This window comes from Arthrobotrys flagrans (assembly GCF_004000055.1).
Source record: "Arthrobotrys flagrans strain CBS H-5679 chromosome Unknown unitig_3, whole genome shotgun sequence".
In the NCBI taxonomy this organism is placed as follows: Eukaryota; Fungi; Ascomycota; class Orbiliomycetes; order Orbiliales; family Orbiliaceae; genus Arthrobotrys; species Arthrobotrys flagrans.
In genome coordinates, this window is record NW_027137547.1 from 4,327,379 (window position 1) to 4,354,197 (window position 26,819).

The following is a 26,819-nucleotide window of genomic DNA, read 5'->3' on the forward strand; positions in this document are numbered from 1 at the left end:
AGCTAAGAAAAGGCAACTCGGTGTGATGACCGGCGCTATCGTTAATTCTCCACGTCATCCACAGACCAACTCGAATCGTTCCCATCCTCATCTTCATAGGCCAACTTGTCAACCTTGAAATCGGAATCCTCATCGCTATCATACCTCGCCCTCTTAGCTCCGACCACAAAACTTTGTGACTTCTGCGTTCTCTTCCTTTTCTTACTCGGCGACGCCTCCTTGAGCGCCGCAGCCTGTTTCCCTTTCTTCTTCGGAGAAACTCTCTTCGGGGCGGTCGCAACCTTCTTCGGACTCCTCTTCGTCGGTCGATTCTCGGACAGATCCAAGAAATCAGCCTCGTTGAGTTGATTCCCCGTAGGTCGCGAATCGTCCAAGCGAAACAAAACTCTTTCGCAAAGTCCAACGGTAACATTGGGGTCCCACTTGACCTTGTGCCCCTCGCTCTTCTCCTTCGCAACAAACTCCTTCCACGCATTCCCACGGCGATCCAAGAAAGCCATGGCGAATTCATCGCCCCACTTCCTCCTACTCGCAGCACGATCCCTCCAGCTCAACTCGGGGAGGATACACCAGATATCGATCTCCCTCAATGCCATGAAACCCCCGTTTCGGGAGGTATCAGCCATCCCCTCCAAGACCCTCTCGCAATCGGCAGCGGTCCAATTACCCACGCCTCGCATGATCAAACTCTCGAGAGTCTGTGGCCATCTCGGCATCGGGATCTCGAGCAGTTCGAGTTCAGCATGGCTGAGAACGCCGGGGACATCCTCGTAGAGGAGTCTCTTGAGGTTCGGCGTGGCGGTATCCAAGATGCTCAAAAATCCGGCATAAACGCCCGGGCAGTGAATCACTTCGAGATCCTCGAGGTGCTTCCCGCTCATTTGCAGGAAACTCTGAAGATCGACGGTATTGACGTTCTTTAGATCTTCCAAAACGAGGCGCTTGAGTTGGTGAACCCCGGCAAGCTGACTCAAAAAGTATGCGTCGACGAAGGTACAGTCTTTCAAGGTGAGATCCTTGAGGTATTTCAAATTCCCCAAGGAGCTGGCAATGGTGGCGATCTGGACCTCAACCTCGTTTTCCTCCTCTTCGTCGCGGGAATACTCGAGAGGTATCGGGGTATCGAACCCCGTCATCGTAAGAGCCTTCAATGATTTGAAAGGCTCGACGTCCTTATGGACGGCATGCAGCCATCCAAACCCCCTCCGGTTTCTCGTCTTCTTTTTTGGTGACTCGTCACGAGTATCGTACCGAGCCGCGATGGCCCAGCAGAGTTCGCCATCCCAGGTCCAGTCCTGCAACTTGATCTCGTTGCTCTGTAACGCAGTGAGAACGCTCGGGTCCATATCCGGCTTCCTCCCCGAAGCGTAAAGGAGTTCGGGGCTCCAAGGTCCCGAAGAGACGCAAACATCCGTGACATGCGAAGACAACTGGACGATATCCTGCAACCCAAACTTGAGAAGCTTGGTATCACAGATCTCCCCGGAATGCGACTCGATCCTCCGGACCTTCCTCGATAGTAACGGATTCGTCTTGAGGACGTCGAAAAATTTGCGAAGTCGGGAGATGGGAGTCATAGGAGGGGTATGGTAAAGGAGATCGTTGGCGGGGTCTGCGAAGGCTTTGCAGGTACGGGCCGCGTTGGCGAGCCACGCATGGTCAATCGGGACCGAATTGTTCTGCAGGTTCGTGGCTGCGAATTTGAGGACAGGCATGAGGACGTGGTATGGCAAGTTGGCCCATGGTGGGTACTTTGCCTGCCGTGGTGTCGCGAACGCCTTTATACTTGTACCCGAGCTCGAAGTGGCGGACTTTCTCGCCCTCTTCGTGGGAGCCTGGTTGCCGGTCTTGGCCGAACTACGGGTACGTTTCGCAGCTGGCATTGTGAATATCGCCCGAGGGGCCGAGCGTGCAAGTATGTATCGTGAAGCTTAAGAGCGATGGGTAGACGGTATGTCGAGTTCTGAGGTCGGTGATGAAAGCGGGCGAGTGAAGGAAAAAGAAGATGGAGGAGGTCGCCCGTCCAAGTTCGGCAGCAGCGTGACATCAATCGATGCGACGCGAGCAACACAAACTCTCTCGGTTAACAAGGATCCGCAACGCATGCCAAGACGCCAAAATTCAGGCGCCGGAGATAACAGGCCATCACCCACGACCGAGTCTTCTTATCACCGAGGGATATCAAATTCAGCTTCCCACCGGACCCCATCTCGATACCGAGCTGTCGCACAACAGCATACCTCAAAATGGGCTTCTGGACCCGCCAACCGACCGCCGCGAAGGACTCAACAGCTCCGATCGAAGCAGCAGCAGCGGCAGCAGCTTCCCACCAACCCCCAACGATCCACCCACCGCCCTCCAAAACGGTACACCCAAATCCCGCGACGATGTAGCCGAAGAAGAATTCTCCGCTCTCCTCAAAGCCCTCCATGATGAAGACCCAGCTCGCAAGGAAGCCACTCCGCAGAACTTCCAGGATACGTTGTATCCGACTACCATGTCCTGCCGCGAAGCCTTCGACGAGCTCTACTTCTGCTACTCCCTCGGTGGGCAGTTCAAGAACTTGTATCGTTACGGTACATACCGTCAATGCGAGGACAAGTCATCGGATTTCTGGTTCTGCATGAAAACGAAAATGTACGGGCCCAATACGAAGAAAGAGATGATTGTTAAATATCATAGAGAGAAGGAAGCAGAAAAGTACAAGAGAGGACCTAGTTCGGAGGATGTATGGAAAGTTAGGACTGAGCCATTGGAAGGGCAGTTTATGGGCGCCTTTGGAGAAGTCAGAGAGAGGGAAGCTCACGAAAGAGACATATAGACACCGGAAACGAATCGCGGGGATAACGGACATGGCGTTAGGAGAAGGCGAGGGCTCATTGTGCATATATTGTAATCTAGAATCTGTAAATAGGTACCAATCATCAAAAAGTTATCTCGTGCGCACGTGCACTCGAAACGGTGAGGGAAATCGTATAGCAATCAAAAATTTCAAGATCTGTCGCTTCTTGTCAAAAACATCCTGAATAAAGCACCGCCAAAGGGAATTAGAAGAGAAGAAAAGCAGAAACTTTCAAGGATCAAAAAGTAACACTAAGTAATATGATATCTAACAAAGGAAACCGTAAAGCTCGTGGTAATCATTAGGAACAATTAAGAAGTAAAAAGAACCCATCCTTATAAACCCCAAAAAATCCATCATCCTAACCACAGTACCCTACAACATTTTATTTTTTTTGTTTAGTGAGGTCCATATCCTCCAGGGGGGACACCTCCAAAGCCTTGCTGGCCTTGAGGTCCGGGTGGAGCATAACCTCCAGGAGCTTGGTATTGAGGCGACGGTCCGCCATGTTGGCCACCGTATGGAGATGGGCCACCTTGTTGACCACCGTGTGGAGATGGAGCACCGTATTGCTGCTGACCGGGAACTTGGTATCCTTGCTGTGGTTGAGGAGCACCGTACTGTTGTTGGCCCGGAGCCTGGTAAGGCTGGGGCGAACCGTACTGCTGTTGAGGTGGAGCACCGCCGTATTGTTGCTGAGGTGGAGCACCACCGTATTGTTGCTGAGGCGGTGCGGAATACTGACCCTGCGGCCCACCGTGTGGGTTCGTAGCACCGTACTGGCCGTAGTTCTGGCCACTCGGTGGTTGGTATGTCTATTTTACCAGATTATTAGCACATAGGCTCGAAAACCGAGCTGTTTCTTGGAAAATCAGGAGCATATACGTACCGGGTTCTGACCACCATGAGTAGCATGTCCTTGGTAGGTGGACTGTCCTTGATGTCCGTACTGCTGTGCAATCCCGGCCTGCTGGTTATGGGCGGACTGATTTCCATGTCCGCTCAAGAACCCAGTAGCCATACCCATAAGCCCACCGGCACCACCTCCATGGCTTCCACCGGGAGAGGATCCGTGGTTCTGCTTGTTCTTTCCACCTCCCAAAAGACCGCCAGCAAGACTAGCAACTTGTCCGAGAGCGCCACCGCCACCGTTCGATCCATGACCGCTCTGCTTGTTCTTTCCACCACCAAGGAGACTCCCGGCAAGATTGGCAACCTGGCCAAGTCCGCCACCAGATCCGTGACTCTGCTTATTCTTCCCACCGCCACCTAACAAGCCGCTGGCAAGGTTCAATGCACCTCCAAGGCCACCGGCACGAGCAGTCTGGTCTTGAGGACCGGGAGTATACTGCTGTGGATTAGCATTAGGATCGTAAACAGGGGTAGCATTAGGGTCGTAAGTAGGGGTTCCTTGGGGCTGTGGAGTGTAATTCTGGGGGCTGTATTGGTTTTGAGGAGCGGCGTTGGGGTCGAAGTACTGGGTTGGCTGTAGTTGGCCAGGCGAGGTAGCCTGCGGGGTTTGCTGCTGAGGGGTTCCGGTGGGGTGAGGGTTTGTGGCGGTGGTGTTTCCGCTAAAGCTGGTGATAGGAGAGCCTTGCGGGACATCCCACTGGGTGGTGCCGGTGGACGGCTGGACGAAGTAGTAGCGCTGGTTATTCGGATCCCATTGAGCGATCTACGGGTAAATTGGGTATCCATCGTTAGCAATGTTCTCGATGTTGGAAAACACCATCCAGATGGCTAAATAGGTAGTAAGAGCTACGACGTACCCATCCCTCGGGAAGAGGAGGAGGAGCTTGAGTAGGGCCGACTGCTTGCGCGGGAGAAGCACTGGTCTGCCCTTGTATCGGCTGTGCCTGCTGTTGCTGCTGCTGTTGAGGTTGTGTACCTGTAGAAGCGTCTGCCATTGCAATTGTTGATGTTCAGGCTTTCGGTAGCTATTAATTACTTGACCACCGAACGATGATTATGGTTATGATGGTGATGACTCTGATGGGTTAAAACGGAGGGGTTCTAACAAGGACGATTCAAAGAAGGGAGAGAAAGGTACGATGGAAGGGAACGAGGGAATATAAATAAAATAAAGCTTGTCAAAAAGGAGGGGCTGCTGCTACCACCGTACTACCATACCACCGCTGCTACTGCACTTACACAGTACGCACCTCGATGAGCTTCTGCACTGCCCACCATGGCTAACTAAAGGTATCCATTGGTATGTACTGTAAGTCGACTACGAACATCCATCGACTTGCGGCAATTCTCCACCTTCAGTCCTCAAGAGGTACCGTCTGGCATCAATCTGGGTCTGCATGGCGGGACTTGATTCGAATTCTCAGGGTCCGGCACCCCTCCATCAAATTAATTTACTAGACGCCTGCACCAGTCTCGTCTAGGCAATCGAACACCCAAATGCACCGAGAGGCCAAAGACCTGGAGCTGGAGGCCAAAAGAAAAATGCAAGTGCGGCTGGAGCATCGAAACAAACACCTTTGCTTTGTGACGGGTACTTGACATACTAATCGAGCAAAAAGTCATGAAGTTGCTGCGCCTCGATAGCTTACCCGTCCACAACCGCCCAGCAAAAGATTTACACTGGTACTCAAGATAGTCAAGCCACTCGTGCCAGGGGAAATTCGGGATATCGTAGACAAATTAGTACACGGTGTACTACTGAAAAGTCGCCTCGTCATGGGCTTTCCGACGGATCTTAGTTAGACTGGACATCATACCGTGTGGCTGCCGAACTTCATCAACTTCGTGTACCGCACCGCACTGTGGCTCGACATAATTACTAATTAACATTCGTACAGATATATTAACCCACGCGGTTAAGATCTGGAATTCATTCGATCTTTCGGAACCCTGTTCAGCTGAAAACAATCACATCCGTCTCCACAAACAAAGCAAAAAGGTTGAATTCTGCCTCGTAAGGCCCTATGTTCTCTCGCCTCATGATACATGTGCTTTCGTTTCCAGACTCTTATGATAAGCGGGAGGTGTCTTTGTGCAACCTACATAATTTTTTACGCTCTTCGAAAAAACAAGCTTTTCTAAAACCGCCTGCATGGGGAGAGAATGGACGTTCCAACGGTTTGATGGAAAACTTACCCTCTTCTTCATTCCAGCCGCATGCATGACGACGCGCGACGACATGTGAGATCATACGAGGCTAACCAACTCCATCCGATGGTACCTGCTTATAGATAAAGACTCAAGCTTCCGGAGCGACGATACCGTCACGTGAAACCAATGGGGTACTTCTCAACGATCGCTTCATTAAAACAATTTATTAACATGAATCAGAAGACTTCTCCAGTTCTCGGCTTATTAAATATAGGGAAGGGAAGGGAAGGAAAAAAACCATATATTAAAAAAAAAAAGGGCGAGCTACCTCTTTTCTTTTTTTGAAAAAACACTAGGGGATATCTTCTGAGGAAAAGGAAGAAGAAAAGAACGTTAAAAAAAGTCTCTATGAGCGGCAAAAGGGATGGGGTTTCTTTTGCATTTTACATATGCATTACCAATTCAAGTTCTCCCGTTTCTTTTTTTTTCAGACATTCCCAAGTGTCAGGTGCAAAAAGAACAAAAGAAACAGGAAAGGAGGGCTAATGGATACCGACGAATACACACGGGACGAGTTTATGATATCGGCGATGGGTCAACTAATGTCAGTCGTGTATTTTCATTTCAAAACGCAGTGACTATTGTGAACAAAGATCCAATGCGATTCGTTTAATACTCTGCCTCTTCACCATCATCGTTGCCGACGCTATCGCTTGCAACTTCCTCATAATCACGTTCTATAGTACCAATTTCGTTAGTAATCATACCCTTACTATAAAATCTAGAGGAAAAAAAAAAAAAAAAAAAAAAAAAAAAGGCATACCTAAAGCAGCAAGATCCTCACGAGCCTCGGAGAATTCACCTTCCTCCATACCCTCACCGACGTACCAGTGGACGAAAGCACGCTTGGAGTACATGAGATCGAACTTGTGACTGAGAGCGCCCCAGGCCTCGGAGATAGCGGTGGTGTTGCTCAACATGCACACGGCACGGTCGACCTTGGCGAGATCGCCGTTGGGGACCAATTGTGGTGGCTCGTTGCAGATACCGATCTTGAAACCAGTTGGGCACCAGTCGACGAACTGGATGGTCCTCTTGGTCTTGACGTTGGCGACAGCAGCGTGCACGTCCTTTGTGACGACGTCTCCACGGTACAACAAACAGGTGGCCATGTACTTTCCGTTCCTTGGGTCGCACTTAACCATCTGGTTGGCGGGCTCGAAGCAGGCAGCGGTAATCTCGTTGACGCTGTTGGCCTCGTGCTGTGCCTTGGAGGCGGAGATAACCGGCGAGTAGGCGACGAGAGGGAAGTGGATACGAGGATACGGGACAAGGTTGGTCTGGAACTCGTTGAGATCGACGTTGAGGGAGCCGTCGAATCGGAGAGAAGCAGTGATGGAAGAAACGACTGAAGAAATGTTAGTATAAAAAGCGCGTGTTAACACCAAACAATCGTATCAACTTCTCACCCTGAGCGATCAATCTGTTAAGGTTCTCAAAGTTAGGTCTCTGGATACCCAAACTCTTTCTGCAGATGTCGTAGATGGCCTCGTTGTCGACCATGAAGCTGCAGTCGGAGTGTTCGAGGGTGGTGTGGGTGGTCAAGATGGAGTTGTATGGCTCAACGACAGAAGAAGCGTTCTGCGGAGCAGGGTAAACAGAGAATTCGAGCTTGCACTTCTTTCCGTAGTCAACGGAAAGACGCTCCATGAGCAAGGCGCCGAAACCGGAACCGGTACCTCCACCGAAGGAGTGGAAGACCAAGAAACCCTGGAGACCATCGCAGTTATCTAAAGAATCGTACGTTAGTAGGCGTTATTTGATACGTATAAGAGCATATAAGAATATCCGAGACATACCGGCAACCCTGCGAACTCTGTCGAGAACTGTGTCGACGAGCTCCTTTCCGACGGTGTAGTGGCCACGAGCATCTGAAATCACGCTAGTCAATACGCATATTCACTTCTACATTTTATATAGGCGCCGGGGTAGTCTCGTACAGTTGTTGCTAGCATCTTCCTTTCCGGTGATCATCTGTTCTGGGTGGAACAGGGATCGGTAGGGACCAGTGCGAACTTCGTCGACGACATTTGGCTCGAGGTCGACGTAGATAGTCCTTGGGACGTACTTTCCGGAGCCTATACGTGTTATTTGTTAGGAGCGACGTTCCATGCCAGCTGGGAATGGCGAGGACATACCGGTCTCAGTGAAGAAAGTACTGAATCCGTGATCACGAGGACCTTCTTTCTGTGCGGCAGTCAGGTAACCATCAGGCTATCATGAAGCATTGTTAGTCTTATCTGAAGCTCGAGAGAAGTTTTTCAAGTCACGAGACGCGTCAGAGGGTCGGCTTACCTGGATACCGTGCTCCAAACAGTAAAGCTACAGATATATCATTAGTATGAGATGAAGCAGACTCGGAGCTACTTCCTCCTATTCATTCTTTCATCACGGTCTTACCTCCCAGCAGGAGTTGGCGATCTGGCAACCAGCCTGACCGACTATACATCAAGGGATTTGTCAGCACTCGAGCTTCGTCGGGGACGGAGGCAATTGGGCACAACAGGCACCACGATAACGATAGGAGGGGGGAGAACAGCGGACGTACCGTTGATAGAAACAACTTCACGCATGATGAATTATATTTCGTCAAGAAGAAAACAAAAACGGTCGTTACAAAAGGGACACTTTTCGAGGGTATATGAAAGACGAAACGATTATGAAAGGAGGTAGATGGGTTGGGGATGAGATGGGATGAGGATGTGGACAGGAGAGAAGAAATAGTTGAATTTTGGCTCGGGAAAGGGTTACCTGAGTTGAGAGGGCGTGCTAGCTTGAAGTGGAGAGCACCCACCACACCAATTGCAAACCTCACACCTGTCTCTGGCCTGCTGTCCATACAAACACATCCAGCACATTGTTTCTGTACTAACGACTCCACGAACAGGTACATCCAATTACATACAAACTGCTATAAGGGGCCGAGTACCTATCGATTTTCTGGTCGTCGGCGTGGCACCAGCAAGCAAATTTTTTTACTGCGGGTGGTGTTTACCTTCTGATTGGACGTGTCCCCCCAAACACAGGGGACCCTGCAGCTTAGACTCCATGTACTCACTCTAACTAGCGTGGCCAGCGAACGAACGAACGATACGGACTGCAGCTACGGAGCACCGCTTGCATCTGCATGAGAGCTACTTAGGCAAGTCGCAGGGGCTATCTGTCGCTCGGTTCACGGCCACCCGAAGTTCCGCTGCGGATTAAACATATCGTACCATATCGTTTGGATCAAATCGATACAGCTATCGCGTACTAACTGAAGTACCTAAACATACAATGGTCGGCCTCGACGCGTTCTTCTTTTTCTTCACATGGTTGCTTCTCTGGGCACCCTCAGCCAAAGCCAATACAGAGAAAGTCATATTCTCCGTTCCCGATGCTCCTAGCGGTGGTGCTTTGGAAAATGTGATCAACGGATCCGAATTCAACGTGATTGGCCAGCTATCGCCAGCAGAATCACCAGAAAAACTGCTTCTACGGATTGAACTTCCACGGGAATTCCCGACCGAATCTGCACCTCATGGTGTCGACTCTTGGGTTCTCCTGAAGGGTTTGAAGCCGGGTGCTCGATACGAGGCCCGAGTTTGCTGGGCAGCTACGGTGCGTCTTCATTTAAACATTTCACATATATTCTTTGATACATGGGGGCTTATTTATGTGGGAAAAAACAACAGACACCGTCGGACTTCTGGCTGAGTGTTCACTCGCCACTCGATAATGGACCTGGTTCCGATTTGTATCTCAAAATATCAGCAATTGCCTCCTATTATACCACAAATACCACGCTCATGAACAACCCAGAACCGGTATTGGTTGACATCATCCTTGACGAATATCTGCTAGGGATCCTGCCACGTTCTTTGCTCAACGTTGGGCTCTTCGTTGTCGTCATGGCTGGGGTAGCTTGGTACGCAGGGTTCCAGGTCATCCGATGGTTGGATGGTATTACACGAAAGGGCCTTAAAGACAAAGTCACGTAAAACTCTAGGATTCGATATTAAACGAAGCTTAGATATACACATAACGAAAGACCAAATGGAGTTCAGCGTCAGATGCAGTCTAATCGTCCTGAGATCAACCTCCACATCGGTCTGCAAGTGATAAAGCCGAACGGTTAAGCAGCAGCGCTAGTTAGTTTGACGTCCTCTGAAATTCGGACCCCATTGACACCACGATTGATAGAAGCACTCAGTGGCTTATCGTCGTCATCATCCTCAGCACAGTCGCCTTCAGCTTTCGTATTCCCATCACCCAGCTTCTCGTCAGTCCCCTTTGCATTCTGTGGCTTCTTCTTAACCGTCTTCACCTTCTTTGATCCCTTTCCACCCGCTGGCTTCCCGCCTTCCTGGTCTTCATCGCCCTCGGCTTGCGTTTGCGCGAAATTCCTTTTGAATCCGTAGGGATGTCCTGGAACCGGTGGAGCGGTATAGTAGTTGCCCTTAGGCTTGTGCGGAGCAGAAGGTTGGACAGCACATCTTGAGTCTAGGGCTTTAGCTTCACGCTTGAGCTTGGCGATCCTTTCCTCGATGGCTTTAGGAGTTGCTCCTTTTAATTAAAATTATATTAGATGAATATACACATTCCCACGCTCTATAGGATGGGATTGAAGCATAAAATTACCTTCGAATAGCTTACAGAGAGCTTCACTGTTGTATGACTTGGCGGATTTGTCGATTAGACGGATCAAAAGCTGCATGTCGGTCAGAACAACCCTCCCCAAACAACCCGATAGTACCATATCTTTTGCCCGTGCTTACCTTTCGATCGTTCTCCGGGGTCCAGACCTATATCCGGGAACTGTCAGGTTCGAAGCCTCATTGTTGGTGCGGCGGAGGGTCAAGAAACTTACAACTTTTCCCATTGTTGCACAGAAGATATAAGAATGCAACGGAAGTATCTTGAAACCAAATGTTGTGTTATATTCTAGTAAATTTCCGTTGGATAACAAGGCACAGAAATGTGAGACTGCGGAGAAAAGGAAAAAAGAATGGGGGGGGAAGAACTTACAAATGTTGGCTTCCTAGATTATAGTTTATGTAGGTCCTTGGACGCTCTAAGCCTTGCCACTTGCCCTTGACTCTACCAGATTTTGAGGAAACTTCAAAATTGCTTTTCACGTGAACCCACAGGGTAGCTTTGAATTCTCCCGATGGGTTTAGAGCAACCTTGTTCCTTTGTTTTAGTGCATCAAAGGTGGGGGGGTTCCAGGTGCCTCTTTCTGCTCGGCCGGCCGCATCGTCGATCGTCATGGGGTCGTAGGGCAAACAAAATGCCTAACGCTTGATCCCGCATACCGAAGTTAGTATTAAGGATAACTGCTGCCTTCGACCTAGTTTCAAGGCTGGGATCTTCTCTACCATGCCGGACATGTGCCATCAAGCTGCAGCCAACCATGTTGACGTATTCAAGGTCTGCATATATGTACATATGCATCATGCAGGGGACAACTGGAGAATGATACGTAGCAATCAATATTTTTTTTCTCCGACTAAATACCTAACTAATACTATGAATTCGAAGTCCAACCATGTAGCTTTACAATTAGCCCACCGAAACCTGAGACATAACATGAAGAATGCTGAATCTTGTGTAACATCTAAATCTCCAACATAACATGTTAACGATATCATTTTCCGACGTTGAACCCTTGCCCGAAACGATATCATATACCCCTCCAACCTTCGAACCATAGCAAGGCTATACCCCTCGCCCACACTTAACGAACACAGATCAACCCCACAGCCATCTGATTTTCTTTTTCTTACTCTAGAACATCAGTACTCTCCTCCCACTCTCACCTCCCTGTTCGACCGCTGGTTCCATGGCCACTTCCCCTTCATCCTTGACCTTCACGGCCCCCGCCATTCTTTGCAACACCTTAGCAAATTTGCCCGTTACAGTAATGAGGACCTCGACATTCTTTCTTTGCGAAGGATTCCAAGGTTTGTCTTTGGCTGGGTAAGGGTGGCTGTTGGCTTGACGGGTGCCATTTTTGATAGAAAGCTTGTAACCTTTTACAAAATTTGAGTAAAATGGTATAGGATTGGCAAATATTAGTCTCGAGGCAAATATTATGGATACGATGTTAAGCAAGATTAATTTGAATTGTATTCCACGGAAAAGACAAGTAGTGGTATGTATAGATTTAGAGTTGTGAAGGGAAGTACTTACGTACAGGTTTGGTAGTACTTTGGAGGAAAGAGCGAAGTTAAGGGATGGTTTTGGAAGACTTTGGAAGGAGGTTTGTATATTCTATGTCTGGAGTCCGGGTTGGTAGAATGCCTGATTGATCTGCTAGTACTTTGTGGGTTCGATTGGTTCGCAGACCATGGATATGATAATGAAGTGGACACCGGGGGGTGAATTATGTTAACGTGTTGGACCCTACATGGCTGTCGAGTAACTTCTGTCATTCCTAAACTATCTCGGGACATTACAGGTTGGCTCCATGAACTAAAACATGATGGAAATGACACCCAGGGTGCCCTGAAGAAAAACCGAAAACCCAATACAAGAACAAACCATTCCAAACTTATGGGAGAGAGGAGGATAAGGCAACAGAAGAAAAAAACAAAGAGGAGGAAAAAACATATGATCCCGGACTTTCGATGGCGAATCGAGGAAGGGACGTTCCCAAACAACTCGACTCCTCAGAGTCAGAAGTCTTGAACCTGCGCTAGGGGAGGAGCCTCTTCCTCATCTCGGTCCTCCGAATAGTTGACCTTTCTTTTCTTCCTTGGGGACGTCTTTGTAGAACGGGACTTTTTAACTTTGGTAGGTGAAGTCGTGCTAGAGCTTCCTCCGTCGGTATTTTTCTTCAGTTTAGACTTTAGATCCCAGAGCTTCTTGTAGGCAGCTTTTTGGCCGCTCAAGCCGGAGGCCTCTGCGATCTGCTCCCAGTCGATGGATTTGGTGCTGCGGTTGTGTATCACTGTTAGACATATTTGAAATATTTGTGCATTGTTGACTAGCGATTATAGAACTTACTCGCATTTCTCGATGCAAAGTAAGAGAAATTTGACGGTCTCGGCTTCGGTCATGTTTGGGGCCATTTTGAGGGTTGTAATTTCTAGTCAACTCATTAGCTAGTCTGGTAGATCCATCTGCTCATACTGACATTCAAGTCGAATTCTGAAGACCAGAACAAGTTGAACAAATACCTTTTAATCTTGATCTTGTATCTCGATATCTTGGTACAGTTCCAAAAATATGAGATGATCGATGAGATTTCAACAAAATCTCCTGGAAGGCTCAATCGATCAAGTAATAGACAAAGAACCAAGTCGTATCAATATTGCCAAAGGGATTCAAGATATATAGTACGAGATGCCTCAAGGAGTTATGGATTTCGAACTGCTGGAATTGATAGTGATAGAGTAGAAGAGAATCGAAATGATTAGGAGGTAGGACGGCGAGGATTTTATAGACAAATTTCTGGTCAGAGCCCTCTGCTGTCTTCACGGAGTTCTCTTGGTCAAAAAGGTTTATCTCACTTCAAATCAAGTCTACAGGCTACGGTTCTACGGTGGCGATTCTATTCTAATGAAATCGTAGGCACTTCGGTCGACCGTTCGACGCCGACTAACTAAGTAAGTTCTACAACATGAACAGTGTTGCTTGTTGTAATTTTGACCCCGGGTATCCTCGCCAGTCCCAGGAAACCGACAGCTCCCCGAAACCAGGCCAACTGATCACATGGCGAAAAACCCCGAACCCTGTCCAATCCATGTCCCCACAAGCTGCACCCTCCCGAAGAAATGTTGGATTTTCCACCATTTCAACACGCTAAACCCTTTCCCTGACACTTTTCTAAACTGCCCGACTTCCTTGCCGTTTTCCTTCTTTAACGAAAAGCCCATATTCAAAAGAAAAGAAAAGAAATCCGCCGGACCTCGACGGGAGTCAAAGACAGAGCTAAGGACGGCTCGTAGCGCCTTGGACTCTTACTTTTTTATCCCGCTTCTTGATCACGAGGACTTTTATGCAAGGGATTTTTGGGGATCCGCGCGTGGGGTATGCTCTAGGCTAATGGATTCTACTAGTTGACGAGCGAGCCGTTCAGAAGATGTATATCCAGGATAAGGTGCACTAATGGTGCCTCGAGTGAGGGGCAGAAGGAGGGGCAGTGGATAATGGAGGGGCAATAATCAACTAACGGGAAGATGTCGCCATGCCGGGAAGGGGACCTTGTGACAGCCGTTACGTTGACAGTCTAGTATACCCCCTTCAACTAGGCTTTGCGTAATTGCCCCACCTGGTACCTACCACTACCCTTACACCTTTGCTATGATATTCCGATGCCGTGGTCTGTTCGTCTAATGTTCGCACTTGCAGGCAGACATGTACATGCATCCGTAGTCTGTGCAGATCAAAAAAGAAAAGTAAAAAAAGCTAACGTCTGTGCCGTCTGAACTTCTCATCGGTTAGCTGAGGATGGAGCCTCGCTCGGATCTACTCGTCATGCATTACGTTGCATTGCATTGCAGGAGGGGGCGGTTGATACTTTCTTTGTATCGTTTCTTTAGAAAAAACAATTTTGTTTCTATATCAACACCCCTGTTTCGGGATTCCGGTTTACTATATACCTAGAGTAGGTATTCGATTCTACAACGTTGATATTTTCAGCCTTGACCAGCTCGGCCGATCGGTCTTGGACATGATGGCATTGTCAGGAAATATTTGAGGTGTATTTTTCTGTATCCAACAGCCTATCGGAAACATTCGCGACTCCGAGGCTTAGAGGCTGATAAGCAGGACGAGGATATTTTTGCCGGAAGGGGTATCGAGACGATTGAATTATGAGTATAGATTTGATTCAAATACGAGCATGCAAGCTTGCGCACATGGAGTTACACGGGAACTTTGTAGTTTGATCTGCAGGCATGTTTTTGCTCGATCGTTGGCATTTTCAATAACATCGGTCGATCTATAACAGTTTCAGCGGTTACAACAACGAGTTCCGGTTTCGGGGCATAGCTACGATCATTATCTTTCTAAAGTTAACTTGCCCCTCCGGCACCACTTCTCATGCAAGAATTTGATTACAGAATCTTGGCTCGAGAACATATAGATAGCTTGGTAACATAAACCCCGAGGAACACGGTTCGATGCAAGTGTTCATATGATCGCTTAGAGCCAATGGGTTCTTATGAATCGTAAGTATGCCTGCATGCGGCGTATATCCTAGATCGAGACCACAACAGGCTACATATTCGATCAAGGCCCTGAGATGTTATTCTGCTTAGTCCCAAAATTCCGGGAACGCCCGGTCTTGTACCGGGTACCCAGGCGTCGGGGTATCTCACATTGTTGAATCTGCTAGAGCCAGCTTGTTTCCATGTTCTCGGGGGCGAAATTATGCTTCCATTCCCAAAGGTGATAAACCTGAGGATCATGCGTATCAATCTAACAATTGACCCGGAATGTTTCCCTGGACGGCCCTGGTAGCTTCCACAACACAGAAGAATGTTGTATTTTTTCGATGTTGAACAATAGACGGCACCAGCATAAATTACAAACTTCGAGAGATTTCCTTAGGTTTTCGATTCCATTCAACTAAACCCAAAAACATCCTTTGACTCAAAAACCTCCTTATGGTTTGTGCTCATCACCATTTCATAACGCAAAGAATCCATAATATCACCTCCAAGCCAAACCTACGCAGACTTGTTCTTTTAAGAAACCACAGAAGACAACCGGTGAAACAAGCCGCAAACATGGCAAAAGGCGCTTATAAAACTGATAAATACGGAGATTTTCTCCTCTCTATCATCAGACATTCAGACTTGAAAGTGGTAAGCAGTCTATTTTATAAAATTTCTATCGTCCCCATTTTGATCTGGTGCCTCATATGATTTGCAGGTTAACTACGAAGCCGTTGGCAAGGAACACGGCATCACCGGCCATAGTGCATACTGCCGCTTCAACGGTATCAAGAACTCTTTGAAGGCAGAGTCCCAGGTTGGCACTACTACATCTGAGAACGCCGAGAACAACTCACCTGCCCAGGTCTCGCCCTCAAAAAAGCGAGGTCGAAAGCCAGCATCCCCTTCTAAGCCTAAAGGTAAAAAGGCGAAGGAGGAACCTATTGCTGCTGCGGGCTCAAATTCGTCTGGCGCTAACGACGCTGAAGAGAATGTATTCGATGAGGACGATGAAGAACAACTGCTGTCTTCCCCAAGTAAGAAACAAAAGAAGAAGACCATGAAGGTTGAAAAGAGAGCTTACGAGACTGATGAATCAGACAATTGGGTTGAATAATTATATCGACAGGAGATAGGAATTTGCGGTCGAAGGTTGGGGTTGCTAGTTTTTTTACCATGTATCAATGTTTCTGTCTTAGTCTTAGGGCTACTTGTGTGCGCGAAACATGTTGAAATCGACATTAAGTTATTTAGGTGTTAATCGAGTTTCTAAGATCCTCCTTTTTTTAAACTGTTAAATTCTGAGTAGCATAAAGAGCCTTTAGGTGAAGAGATTTCGGTAGACTATAGTAGTAGTGTTACCCAACTATGTTTACGGAATTGTTTTTGATTCAGAGGCACAGCGGCATGTAATTTGACCCAACAATTCAAATGTCTAATTGCTAGTACTGCAGCACTCATGTTTACTTGGAAATAACACTACTAGAACATATATTGAGTTGAAGAGAGGATATTCCCATGCTGCATAGAATTAGAACATTTCCTAGGAGGAACCATAGTTTATAGTATTATACATGACCCTAATAATCCCACCGATTTCTAACCTTAAACGCCAAACTTGAAAATATAAATAATTCCTAAAGGAATTCTAGAGAGAACTGCCTTCCCCATTGGGGAGGATTCTAATATGACATCCCCGTCATTATCGCCTGCATCATACCAGGAGCTGTTGGCATCGAGTTATGTACTGGAGCATAATCCCTCTGTTCCATCTTGATATACGGAACATGAGAACCCGGCGTTGGTACCGGTGACATGCTCGGTGCAGAATGCATCGACACCGTCGAAACTGATGATGAAGCCGACATCATACTGGTATTTGGAGAGATCATGCTAGTATCAACTGTAATCTTCTTCTTCCTTCCTGTCGAAGGTGTCTTCGGTTTCTCGACCTTGTTCGCTCTACGCTTCTTTGGTGTGACTGGAGCGGTCTGGGACGATGGTGAATGTAGAGATTGTTCCCCGTCGCTTCTGGGACCATCCGCGACCTTGATCGGTACACCGGCATCTACGGCTTCCGCTTTTTCGATTGCTTGTTTTAAGCGCTGATAGCGCATTTGCGCGGCGCCCTTTTTGATCTGCTTCTTGTCCGCAATTGCTTTCCAGTTTATCTTGTCGGGTGTTAGTGACGATTCCTGTAATGGTGAGGGCTAGGAGGTATATTTTGTCAAGCTTTGTATACGTACCGATTTCAGATCTGAGTTTTTTATGATATCAAGGAGGAAGGATGCCTCCTGGGTGTGTGTAAGTTTAGCGGGCATATTTGATTTTTTACTTGAAGATATATATTCAAAAATGAGTAGAGAATTAAAGCTTAAATTCTCGTATCTAGGATGGAGATTATCAAAGCTCGAGGAACAATGTAGATATTAGAATCTCAGAGGCTTGACTGGAACACCCAAGGAAATTAATCTGTCGGGAAATTGTGATTGGATAGGTTGTTTTGTAGTGTCTTAACACACAAGCCGTCACTGGAAGATGTTCCTCGAGCTGCTTCATATACCCAGCCGGATCATGCGCCCCCACAACTCCTCGAGCCATTTTCATATCCTTCAATTTGCATTATGCGGAGGGGAAATCAATCTCCAACCTCTCCGATTTCGAAATTCGCATGATATCATAGCTGTTGGTGGAGTTGCGAACGAAAAATCCCAACTTTTGGGGAAAAGTTGTAACGAAAAGGTAAATTCTCCCCTTCGATTTGCCCAGTTTCGCATACAACGTCGGGGACAATTTTCCACCCCGCTCCCCGTTCGTCGGGGCGAAAGCCATCGTGCCGCTTACATTCCACGCTAGCCTCCCGTTTCACATGCATCAATCCCTGCACTGTCTTCGTCTCCCTCAAGCCGGGGAAGCACACCCAAGTTTTGGGCAACAATTGGTGGCATGGACACCAAAATCTCCCCAGGCTTGTTCGCTTCCCTTGGGGATTCTTGCCCTGACTGTTGGAGCCTTTCTGCTCAAGCCCACCCCTGCATGGAGCTTCAGACCCCTTGTCTAGATCCAACTAGTGAGCTCACAAAGAGTAACAGGCTCCACTTGGATGAGAGGTACCGTCTATCGAGAGTTCATCATCGCGGAACCGGGAAGTATGATAGGAAAGGGATTGGGGCGTGATAGCAGTAGTAGGAAGGCCGCGACCTTTCCGAAGGCTGTTTTTTCCTGCCGCCCCAACTGGTTTTCACATTTGAATATCCCGGTGTCGATGCATTAGACCAAGAAAATCAGCAGTTGGGATCGAACGACCTTGTGCATCGTCTTCCCACAGGGTAAGAATTTCCAACATACAACACGCATCTATGTGCTGATAAAGACCAGCCGGAGTTAGCCTTGCAGAAAAGCATTCTCGACCGGTCCACGACCATACTTCAAAATTTAAAATCCGTTTTCTGAATTTCCGCAGCCTTCCCGGAGTTTCTCTTTCCATTCGATTCGAGTCTGTCGGCAGGGTGCTCTATTCCCTCAGGCCCTTGACTCGGTTGTAAGATTCGATTCCTTTCCTGCCTAATTCATCCCCCACCAATATTATTATCTGCAACCTGTTCTCCTGCATATCCAACCTGTTGTTCCTCGAACGCATTATATCTTCAAGATGCCAACTTGGACCATAGAAAGTGAGCGCGGGCTGCTCCTCGCTATCATAAAATTATTGAACATCTCACAGCTCCCAAAATGGGAGGATGTTGCCGGCGAGATGGCAGCACAAGGTCTGCACTTTACACCAGAAGGATGCAGGTATGATACCGTCAACGTATAGTTCCGCGTCGGTTTAAGTATTCGCATGCTAAAAGCTGTATCCTCCGCCGGTATACAGGCAGCATTTCCAGAAGATCAAAAAACCATCTTCTAAAACGCCCTCTACCCCTAGGAAGGGTACCGTCGGTGTAAAGGGCGCGGGCGTTTCTAAAACCCCGGCTTCTTCAAAACGAAAGCTGGCGCAAATGAATCGCGACGAAGATGACGAAGAAATTATCATGACCCCTTCTAAGAGCTCAAAAACTGGATATAAGCCTACCAGTGTATCAGCGAAAGAGTCGAAGAAAGCGATCAAGTTGGAAATTAAAGACGAACAAACCGCCCATACATGTAAGATAACTTTGACACAGGCCCGAGCCTCCTGGTTCTTTCTCGGAATGTTCTAACCTACTTCTGTTGATATAGTTCGAGCTGATAAACTTGATGAAAACGGTGTAATACATATTTCCGACGATGAGAGGTAATACCAGAGTCCCACTAATCAAAGGTGCCTGTGCTGATTATATCTATAGCATTTACAACGGAGATTAGTGTCCTAGTTGCTAAGCTGTTGAACCGTCCGAGAATCTTTGTTCTGCAAGTGCTGTACATACGTATATTTGTCATTTCCGGGGCATTTGTTATTGCTACTTTAACCATGGCTACTTGATCAATCATGGTTCACGATTTGGATACGATATTCTTTAGCGGTTGTTCCTATTATTTTACTTGTTTTATTTCAAGCAAATATTCGCAATTGAAAACAAGTCACTTTTTGATAATGATATAAATGCGATCAAACGTGGTACCCAAATACATTAAGCAAAATCTAATAGCCTCAAGACCGCCATCCGTGTTTTCGACGCATATAGCTAAAACCCAAGGCCCCCTTTAAAATTTCAAATTGCGAAAATTCCCAGTTCCCAAGATATTACATGCTAAGAAAGGTACAAAAACCCTCACAGAAAACAAGCTCGCAAGAATCCTAGTCGTTACATTTTTCGTAAGATGTGCTGATTGAATCCCAAGTGCTCGAACAGCTATTGCAACCTAAATAACGCCATAAAAAAGAGTCTTCCAATGTGAGCATTGCACAGCAATAATAGCATTGTCGCTGCTGACTAGCAAAATTCGAACGGTAGCGTAGTGTCGGTCCCGAAATGTTCACCCAAACTGACTGGGTCAAAGGAGTGCAAAAAGTCGACATTCTCAGTAAAGGGCGATTGTTGTTCAGACGAGTCGTAAAAGCTTGCCGTAGTATGTGGGGATTGGTAATCAACATCTGGATGCGTAGACGCAAAAGAAACTGCAACCGCTGGTGCGGTGGGGACCTTCTGCTGACGCCTCCTTTTCCTTGGAGAACCTGTGGCTACAGCATCGATGTTGTATGTTTCACTCCCAACGTCCGAGTCTAGGCTTCGCTCGACATGTTCTTTTTTTATCGCAAGAATCTCCTCTTTTTCACTACGCTTCCGTTTGGTCGGAGTGGCTTTTGTAGGAGTATTCGGAGTCGAATTTGGGGAGGTGGAACCAACGTCCCCTCCCAAGTTTCTCAGCTTGGAAATTCTATGGCTCACAGCCTTCGCAGTACAACCTATACGTGCTTGTAAGTTGATATTTTATGCACAAGCTTTAGAAATATATTTAAATATCGAACATACCGTCTCCCATAAGCTTAGCGATGGCTTCGTGATTAAGTTTCAGGCTGTGCACTTTAAGCACGGCCATGAAGAGCTGGCGCGACGTATCAGCATGAGGAGCACTTGGGGTTCAGGGGCGCGGCGGTGCATTTTTACCTTAGCATCAGCAGTGCTATCCCAACGCATTTTGGCTAGTATGAAGCAGAGTTTCCGAACGATTTTGCGAATATGTTTTGGGAACTGAAGGTACCAGACTAGGGATAACAACCTCAAGCGAAGATGCTAGGGATTATGTGTAGAGAAGTTCGCGAACCCGTTTGGACAGCTTCTAGAAGTTCGCGTGGGGTATATCCACTGAAATGGAACCTTTCTCTTTTTAGAATTTATTTTTAAATTCTATGATTGATTGGAAGGGATCAAAGGATACGAGAGATTTCTACCGATAAGAGAGGGCTGGGAAGGATTCTATCGGGATACTCGCCACCTTTTATAATCTTGATTTTCCGGGTACAAGTGACCCAAGTCTGTAAGCCCGCCCCAGGATGTAGGGAATTTCATGCTATAACAAGATCAAGATCTGAATGGCGATTTTTCCCCTTCGCAACCCCAAGATTCTCATATATTTTGTATGGTAATCCGTTGGGCATTCTTGGGTAAAAGAAACCCAAACCCACAGATGGAGGGCATACTCGGATTACCCTTAGCTGAGGACCGAGGAAACAGAAATTGGGACCAACAATCTTCGAAGACTTATTTTTGGACATGATTGGCCGGACGGGATATCTTGCCATGCCATCGAGCTAAGGGAGAAGATCCGCTTCCCCTCTGCGGAGCTTGTCCGTATTTGCTCCTTTTCATCCGGACAGACGAACTACCTACTAGCGGGTAGTTTCAAGTGCAAGGGCTGCCTGCATGGGTGCGGTGGCGTTCTCATGGATTTTCTGAAGCAATATCTGCATTTTGCTAATTCTGCGAATCGCCTGTCAGACGAATCTGCATACCCGTCTGCGTACTCTCGTTTAAAACCTCTGTGAACACAAAATCCGCACAACGACTTCGATTCGGGGCCGATATTCTTCTGACTTTGCGCACTCTAATTCACTGAATCTCCTCGAACTTCAACGACGAAATTCTACCCAGCCATCCTATTTTTTCACCAACAGCCAAATATCAGCCCATTGACGAAGGAAACGTTCGAATCCTAGCGTTGCTGCCCATCACATTTCCTAAAATGGAATATTAATTGGCGGCCAACATCATTCGCGTTGCCGGGGGTCGCCAACATCGACCAACTTCCACGCGACATTGCTGGGTTGAATCAATTTCGAAGTCTGGACCGAGTAATCATTGCTTGGGACATTCATGTAACACGTCCGCGTCGCGCTCTCGTCCGACCGAGAATACGCAATCGCCAACCTCTTTAGGGCATAAAAATGACTCAGGAAGCTCCAAAGTCAGTTCAACAAAACATCGTCGACTGCATGACCGGCCGAGGAAAGAACCGCTTGGCTTGGTCGCTGCAGTGTCGATGATCTACGGTGGGCAGTAGCCGACTGGTTAACATGGTTCTCCCGGGCCCAATTCCCTGCCAAGTAGAATAGTGCATTTCGGTTCCGAGAGCATGGCCCATGCATGTTGTAGCCTGCGACGGGCCTTGGGGGCAGCTCGTCCGTGCGGCTCCCGAAGATTCCTATAATATGGGACCGATTTGAGCAGGAGTGCTACAGGTTCCTGCACAAAGCTCAACGAGAGATTCCAGGACAGACGGCTAATTAGCCCATCGGGAGATCCAAAGGAACCTGTTTTCAAGTTTCGAGATACAACTCCAACTCGATATAGTCTCGCATCAGACCTCCTGCATCAGAATTTAATACGCATCGATGCGCATCAGACGACTGCACACAGCCTGGATTTGAAGCGAACATCTTAGCTCGAATGGAATTCTATAACTATCTAGTTGGAACTCTAGGGTTGGCTGAGGACCTCTCGATGTTTGTAGGCTCCGGGCGGCTGAGTCAACCTGCCCGGGTCTTCGGGAAGAAAACACCCAACTGTCACACCAAAGTTGTATGGCATGCATTGGTAGAATTCCCTCCACCGTGGTAGAGACAACCTTGCCTTGCCTTCCAAGGATATCTTGCTTGTGCTGGATTGTAATGCGAAGTATAAAAAAAGTTGTATCCCTTTCGTTTAATACCTGGCAACTCCTTCTGGGCCACTCGAACTATCAAGCACAACGCACTTTTTCGAAAGGATACCACACTCGCCTCACGATTTTGCATTTAATTACGGTCAAGTCTTTGACATATACTCATAAAATGCCTGTTAAATGGACAGCAGAGAACGATCATTTGGTGTGACCTTACTACTCTCAAAAACTTCGGATTTGGATTTGAGATTAACAGCATAAACGTTGCGACCTTTAGCTCCTCCTCACCCTGCTAGAGACCCACAGTGTCAGAGTTGACGGGGAGAAAATAAGAGCGGCATGGCGTAAGTAATACTTCCATACTATGTATTCTCTGTGCAAAATATAGAAAGGGTTCGCTAAGCTTTATTGATCTTAAGCATCAAACGGAAGCGAAATACCCACCGCCCGTGCCATAAAGGAACGAATCACAAAGATCCGAAGCCTCGCCGGAAGCAACAGCAACAGCCCAGCAAAAGCTTCAGTCTCCCATGTTAACAACGGAGTCAAAAAAGAATCGTCACCCAGGAAGAGGGGTCGCCCACGAAAAGCTGCTGTCGACCAAGGTAACGAAGAAATGATATCTCAGTCGTTCAAGAGCGGTAGCCCCCACCAGTCTTTCGCGAGTACGGTCCAAGACGCCGCGGATGTCACACCGTCGCCCACTCCTCGTAAAAGGCGGGCCGCCAAGATTAAGACCGAGAAGACGTTAAAATTTGATTCGGAGGCGTCGGATGTTATTGACTTGGAGAGTTCTGGCGACGATTTCGTTCCTACGAAGGTTGGTATTGAGGAAGATGAAGATGACGAATACCTGGGTGATTAAGATCTTACGCAAATTCTAGAAGATGATATCCCTGTGGGCTTTGGACGGTTTGGGAGTTATTGAGATTTGAGTGTATCTTTTCGCCTTTTCTCTCACAGATGGAGTTCTATTTCTTGAACCCTAGCTAGTACTAGTCGGAACGTTTGGAGTATTTGCGAATCTTGTATGAAATGATACTGAATCCGTCGATTAAAATGCACCAAACTTTGTATCAATTTCACGGTATTCTCCTAGTCAAAAAAATTCTAATTTTCACTCGTCGATAATACTCAGAGTATCCAGACCGCCCCCCCTAAGTTCCTTCTAGCTAGAAACTGAAAGATATATGCCTCAAGGGTTCTTGCAGGGGACTAGCCCCGCTGGTAGCTAACGGCAAACATCAGCCACCAGGATATATGGAACATTGGCGAAGTTTGCTGCTCGGCAGTATAACTTCAAAGAAATATCCTAGAACAACTTTGAGCTCTAGCTCTCCTAGATCATGATCCTACACTGTAACGATAACAAATTTGCAAAGAGAGCAAACACCCCCTGTTGGATCTCCGGATTTATAGATCTAGCTTTCGGACCTGCTTCTCTACTTCAATCCTAACTTCCTTCACCGTCCTATTCAGCTTCCCGTTAAGACCTCCATAAAGTACATCGCAGTGATTCAGCAGCCTGTCCACTTTTAGATCAAGATACCATAAATCTCATTGTACGTACCGAACACTCCGCTTTCCGAAGAGTAAGAGCAAGCCAAAACACCCTCGCTCAGTTCTACGGATCTAAATCCAGAAAACGGTCAAAATGCCAATCACCTGGACCCCCGAAAATGTCTCCCGCCTCTTCCTTGTCACTCTTGCCGTCCACCACATCCACATGGACTACAAGCAGATCGCAGTTGCTTTCGGTGGTGACGCCTCCCCCCGTGCAATTGAGGAAAAGATGAAAAAGCTTCGCAAGGAAGCTCGCGAATTCGGCGACGGTACCCTAGACTTTCTCGTCAGCCGAGGACGCAAGGATGGAGGTGGCAAGCCGAACGGGAAAGGCGGGGTTAGCAAGGCAAGGCATAACAAGGGCCGTGCGAGGCCAATCAAATACGAGGATGGCAGGATCAAGTGGGAGTATGATAATCGCGAAGACGACAGTGAGGGAGAGTCTGGAGGGCTGAGTTCACGTGGGTATGGGGACTTGATGGAATGTTATCTGATGAAGAAAGAGAACAAGGTCGAAGGAGGGGTAGAGAATGGTGGGACTCATGTGGGTATGGCCGTAGATGAGGCCATGGAGGCTAATCCTAACCCATACTACATGGTCGATCCCATGTTCTCGACTGGAGGCTACGATCAGCATCAGCCGATGCTTAGCGAACAAGAACAGCTGCTGCAAATGGAGGCCGAGGATATCAGATCAGTTATGGACCCCATGCTTACGAACGGCTTGAGCAACATGAGCTTTCAGAATACCGGAACTGTTGGAACGGTTGAGAATGGATCGCAAGACGGGAACGCGGCCGGCTCCTTGGCTTGGGAGCACAATCAGGATTTGAGGGATCTGAACAATGAATTTAGGGCAATCAATCATGATGGACACGGTGAGCTCATGGACATCGAAGGGGGCATGCGGATGGAGGTTGGCCATGGAGATCATGGGATCGATGGCATGCATGAGGAGGTAGGCGAAGGCCGTGCCGACGTCGACGTTGGTAGAGTCCAGAGTGAAAGGATGGATACTTTGCCCGAAATGGTTACTGGAACTTCGTCATAGATTGACTTGAATGGACCGATGTGGCATTCCACAATGGTCATGCGGACCGTGCCGTTTCTTAGGAAGCCTGAAAATCTAAGATCCGGTTTTCAGAACCACAGTTTTGTAAAATTAATGATATGAATGTTGGCAGCTAAGCTACCGGAATTACTTTGTGGTTAGTGCGAATAAAAGGTACATTTACACATGGATGGAATCGAGACGAGAAACTAGTTTATCGATTACGTGACGACGGCCTTCTTGAGATATTTCAGAAAGTGTGGGTGCAATCGATCTGGACCTGCATCTTACATGTACCTACATGATGCCTATCCTTAGCTGCGTTGAATCAGCCCGTTCCAACAGCTCTCGGCGGACCCCGGTCAAATGTTGGAACATCCTGCTCCGGGCCCCGGTACCTTGGAATGTGAACTCCCACTTTATCGTGATGCACATGGTGGATGGTTCGGCAATTGGGTTCTGTCCCTCAACTTGAACTCCTATAGTGGTATTTTAGCATAAATATCCCCCCGTTGGAACCTCGATATATATCCAAGTTTTCCAGCTTCATCCGCATCAGACAGTAGCATACTACACCTACTGCATTCGCACTGCAAAAAATCCTCTTTAAGGCTTTCTTCCAATATTACTCAGTATAGCTGTCATATAATCCCAACTTCTCGTAAGTACTTCAGATATACATGTAAATAAAGCCAAGTATCTAAATTCAACAAACTTCATGAATTCAGTATTTCTATTCGATTCGTAACTAACTTTATAGATCTAGGCCGGGCTACAAGATTTAGAATCTTGCAAATTCTCAAGAAGTTCCTAAATCGCAATGCCAAAAAAAATCGCCGCTTGGACACCGGAGACAGACCGGATCCTCCTCCTAGCCATCATTGCCACGTCAGGGAGTCCGAGCCTTCCTACAATCGCTTCCTTTACCGGCTATTCTCTAAATAGTATCAAATGGAGATTTCATATACTTAAAAAAGAGGCAACCTCCTTACGGGACAAGTCCCAAGATACCGGCGCCGACAACAAACCCTCTTCTCCTGCCTCCAAGAAGAGAGCAAATCCTAATTCTGTCACATCCTCCCCTATCAAAAAGAGGAAAACTTCTCCGAAACGTGGAAAGAGAAAGAATGCCATCTTTCGTGACACCAGTGACGAAGAGCCCCCGACTCCGATCTTCACTGAGAGCGAGGAGGAAGAGCAGACCCCGTCCCTCCGCAATGACGGCGAGGAGGACGAAACGGGTACCTCTTCCATCGAACCAGTAACGCCAACTAAAGTACGGCCTCAAAGGAAGGTAAAGCCAGCTCCTGGATATTACAAGCTCCTCGATGAAGGGAGTGAACCGGAATTTGAAGAAGGCGAGGTCGATGAATCCCAAAGCGAATGACTTGTGCTGGAAATCCAGGGTTTATTATCTATCTTTGATTGATTGATTGTCTTTACTTCGATCTGTCCCGCTCACAATCTTTGCGAGACTTGACTTGAATCAAATGATGTTATATTTCGGATCTAT

General features: G+C 47.5%; 14 protein-coding genes across 14 annotated transcripts; 7 read left to right on the top strand and 7 right to left on the bottom strand.

The window, feature by feature from the left end:
- Window positions 1-41: 41 nt before the first annotated feature.
- DFL_002629 (uncharacterized protein) lies at window positions 42-1,883 on the bottom strand (the record flags this gene model as incomplete). Its single annotated transcript, XM_067631443.1, has 1 exon — window positions 42-1,883. One exon carries the CDS (start codon window positions 1,881-1,883, stop codon window positions 42-44), a length of 1,842 nt encoding a protein of 613 aa, XP_067493988.1.
- Window positions 1,884-2,053: 170 nt separating this feature from the next.
- On the top strand, window positions 2,054-2,821 carry DFL_002630 (uncharacterized protein; the record flags this gene model as incomplete). The annotated part of the gene is made up of 1 exon (XM_067631445.1): window positions 2,054-2,821. One exon carries the CDS (start codon window positions 2,054-2,056, stop codon window positions 2,819-2,821), a length of 768 nt encoding a protein of 255 aa, XP_067493989.1.
- A 419-nt stretch (window positions 2,822-3,240) lies between these two features.
- On the bottom strand, window positions 3,241-4,749 carry DFL_002631 (uncharacterized protein; the record flags this gene model as incomplete). Its single annotated transcript, XM_067631446.1, has 3 exons — window positions 3,241-3,657; window positions 3,732-4,517; window positions 4,612-4,749. The coding sequence occupies 3 exons, from the start codon at window positions 4,747-4,749 to the stop codon at window positions 3,241-3,243; spliced, it is 1,341 nt and encodes a 446-aa protein (XP_067493990.1).
- Window positions 4,750-6,574: 1,825 nt separating this feature from the next.
- Window positions 6,575-8,538, bottom strand: DFL_002632 (uncharacterized protein; the record flags this gene model as incomplete). Its single annotated transcript, XM_067631447.1, has 9 exons — window positions 6,575-6,642; window positions 6,729-7,313; window positions 7,375-7,695; window positions 7,765-7,836; window positions 7,906-8,043; window positions 8,104-8,179; window positions 8,261-8,287; window positions 8,366-8,406; window positions 8,514-8,538. The coding sequence occupies 9 exons, from the start codon at window positions 8,536-8,538 to the stop codon at window positions 6,575-6,577; spliced, it is 1,353 nt and encodes a 450-aa protein (XP_067493991.1).
- Window positions 8,539-9,241: 703 nt separating this feature from the next.
- Window positions 9,242-9,945, top strand: DFL_002633 (uncharacterized protein; the record flags this gene model as incomplete). The annotated part of the gene is made up of 2 exons (XM_067631448.1): window positions 9,242-9,565; window positions 9,640-9,945. 2 exons carry the CDS (start codon window positions 9,242-9,244, stop codon window positions 9,943-9,945), a joined length of 630 nt encoding a protein of 209 aa, XP_067493992.1.
- A 134-nt stretch (window positions 9,946-10,079) lies between these two features.
- DFL_002634 (uncharacterized protein) lies at window positions 10,080-10,826 on the bottom strand (the record flags this gene model as incomplete). Its single annotated transcript, XM_067631449.1, has 4 exons — window positions 10,080-10,510; window positions 10,586-10,655; window positions 10,723-10,749; window positions 10,815-10,826. 4 exons carry the CDS (start codon window positions 10,824-10,826, stop codon window positions 10,080-10,082), a joined length of 540 nt encoding a protein of 179 aa, XP_067493993.1.
- Window positions 10,827-12,621: 1,795 nt separating this feature from the next.
- DFL_002635 (uncharacterized protein) lies at window positions 12,622-13,824 on the bottom strand (the record flags this gene model as incomplete). Its single annotated transcript, XM_067631450.1, has 4 exons — window positions 12,622-12,880; window positions 12,953-13,034; window positions 13,126-13,139; window positions 13,661-13,824. The coding sequence occupies 4 exons, from the start codon at window positions 13,822-13,824 to the stop codon at window positions 12,622-12,624; spliced, it is 519 nt and encodes a 172-aa protein (XP_067493994.1).
- Window positions 13,825-15,681: 1,857 nt separating this feature from the next.
- DFL_002636 (uncharacterized protein) lies at window positions 15,682-16,225 on the top strand (the record flags this gene model as incomplete). Its single annotated transcript, XM_067631451.1, has 3 exons — window positions 15,682-15,759; window positions 15,827-16,145; window positions 16,209-16,225. 3 exons carry the CDS (start codon window positions 15,682-15,684, stop codon window positions 16,223-16,225), a joined length of 414 nt encoding a protein of 137 aa, XP_067493995.1.
- Window positions 16,226-16,790: 565 nt separating this feature from the next.
- Window positions 16,791-17,429, bottom strand: DFL_002637 (uncharacterized protein; the record flags this gene model as incomplete). The annotated part of the gene is made up of 2 exons (XM_067631452.1): window positions 16,791-17,279; window positions 17,355-17,429. The coding sequence occupies 2 exons, from the start codon at window positions 17,427-17,429 to the stop codon at window positions 16,791-16,793; spliced, it is 564 nt and encodes a 187-aa protein (XP_067493996.1).
- A 1,331-nt stretch (window positions 17,430-18,760) lies between these two features.
- Window positions 18,761-19,455, top strand: DFL_002638 (uncharacterized protein; the record flags this gene model as incomplete). Its single annotated transcript, XM_067631453.1, has 4 exons — window positions 18,761-18,903; window positions 18,983-19,254; window positions 19,330-19,384; window positions 19,437-19,455. 4 exons carry the CDS (start codon window positions 18,761-18,763, stop codon window positions 19,453-19,455), a joined length of 489 nt encoding a protein of 162 aa, XP_067493997.1.
- A 569-nt stretch (window positions 19,456-20,024) lies between these two features.
- DFL_002639 (uncharacterized protein) lies at window positions 20,025-20,729 on the bottom strand (the record flags this gene model as incomplete). The annotated part of the gene is made up of 3 exons (XM_067631454.1): window positions 20,025-20,497; window positions 20,565-20,637; window positions 20,700-20,729. The coding sequence occupies 3 exons, from the start codon at window positions 20,727-20,729 to the stop codon at window positions 20,025-20,027; spliced, it is 576 nt and encodes a 191-aa protein (XP_067493998.1).
- Window positions 20,730-22,861: 2,132 nt separating this feature from the next.
- Window positions 22,862-23,557, top strand: DFL_002640 (uncharacterized protein; the record flags this gene model as incomplete). Its single annotated transcript, XM_067631456.1, has 3 exons — window positions 22,862-22,897; window positions 22,970-23,036; window positions 23,112-23,557. 3 exons carry the CDS (start codon window positions 22,862-22,864, stop codon window positions 23,555-23,557), a joined length of 549 nt encoding a protein of 182 aa, XP_067493999.1.
- A 789-nt stretch (window positions 23,558-24,346) lies between these two features.
- On the top strand, window positions 24,347-25,306 carry DFL_002641 (uncharacterized protein; the record flags this gene model as incomplete). Its single annotated transcript, XM_067631457.1, has 1 exon — window positions 24,347-25,306. One exon carries the CDS (start codon window positions 24,347-24,349, stop codon window positions 25,304-25,306), a length of 960 nt encoding a protein of 319 aa, XP_067494000.1.
- An 820-nt stretch (window positions 25,307-26,126) lies between these two features.
- Window positions 26,127-26,693, top strand: DFL_002642 (uncharacterized protein; the record flags this gene model as incomplete). The annotated part of the gene is made up of 1 exon (XM_067631458.1): window positions 26,127-26,693. The coding sequence occupies one exon, from the start codon at window positions 26,127-26,129 to the stop codon at window positions 26,691-26,693; it is 567 nt and encodes a 188-aa protein (XP_067494001.1).
- Window positions 26,694-26,819: the final 126 nt, after the last annotated feature.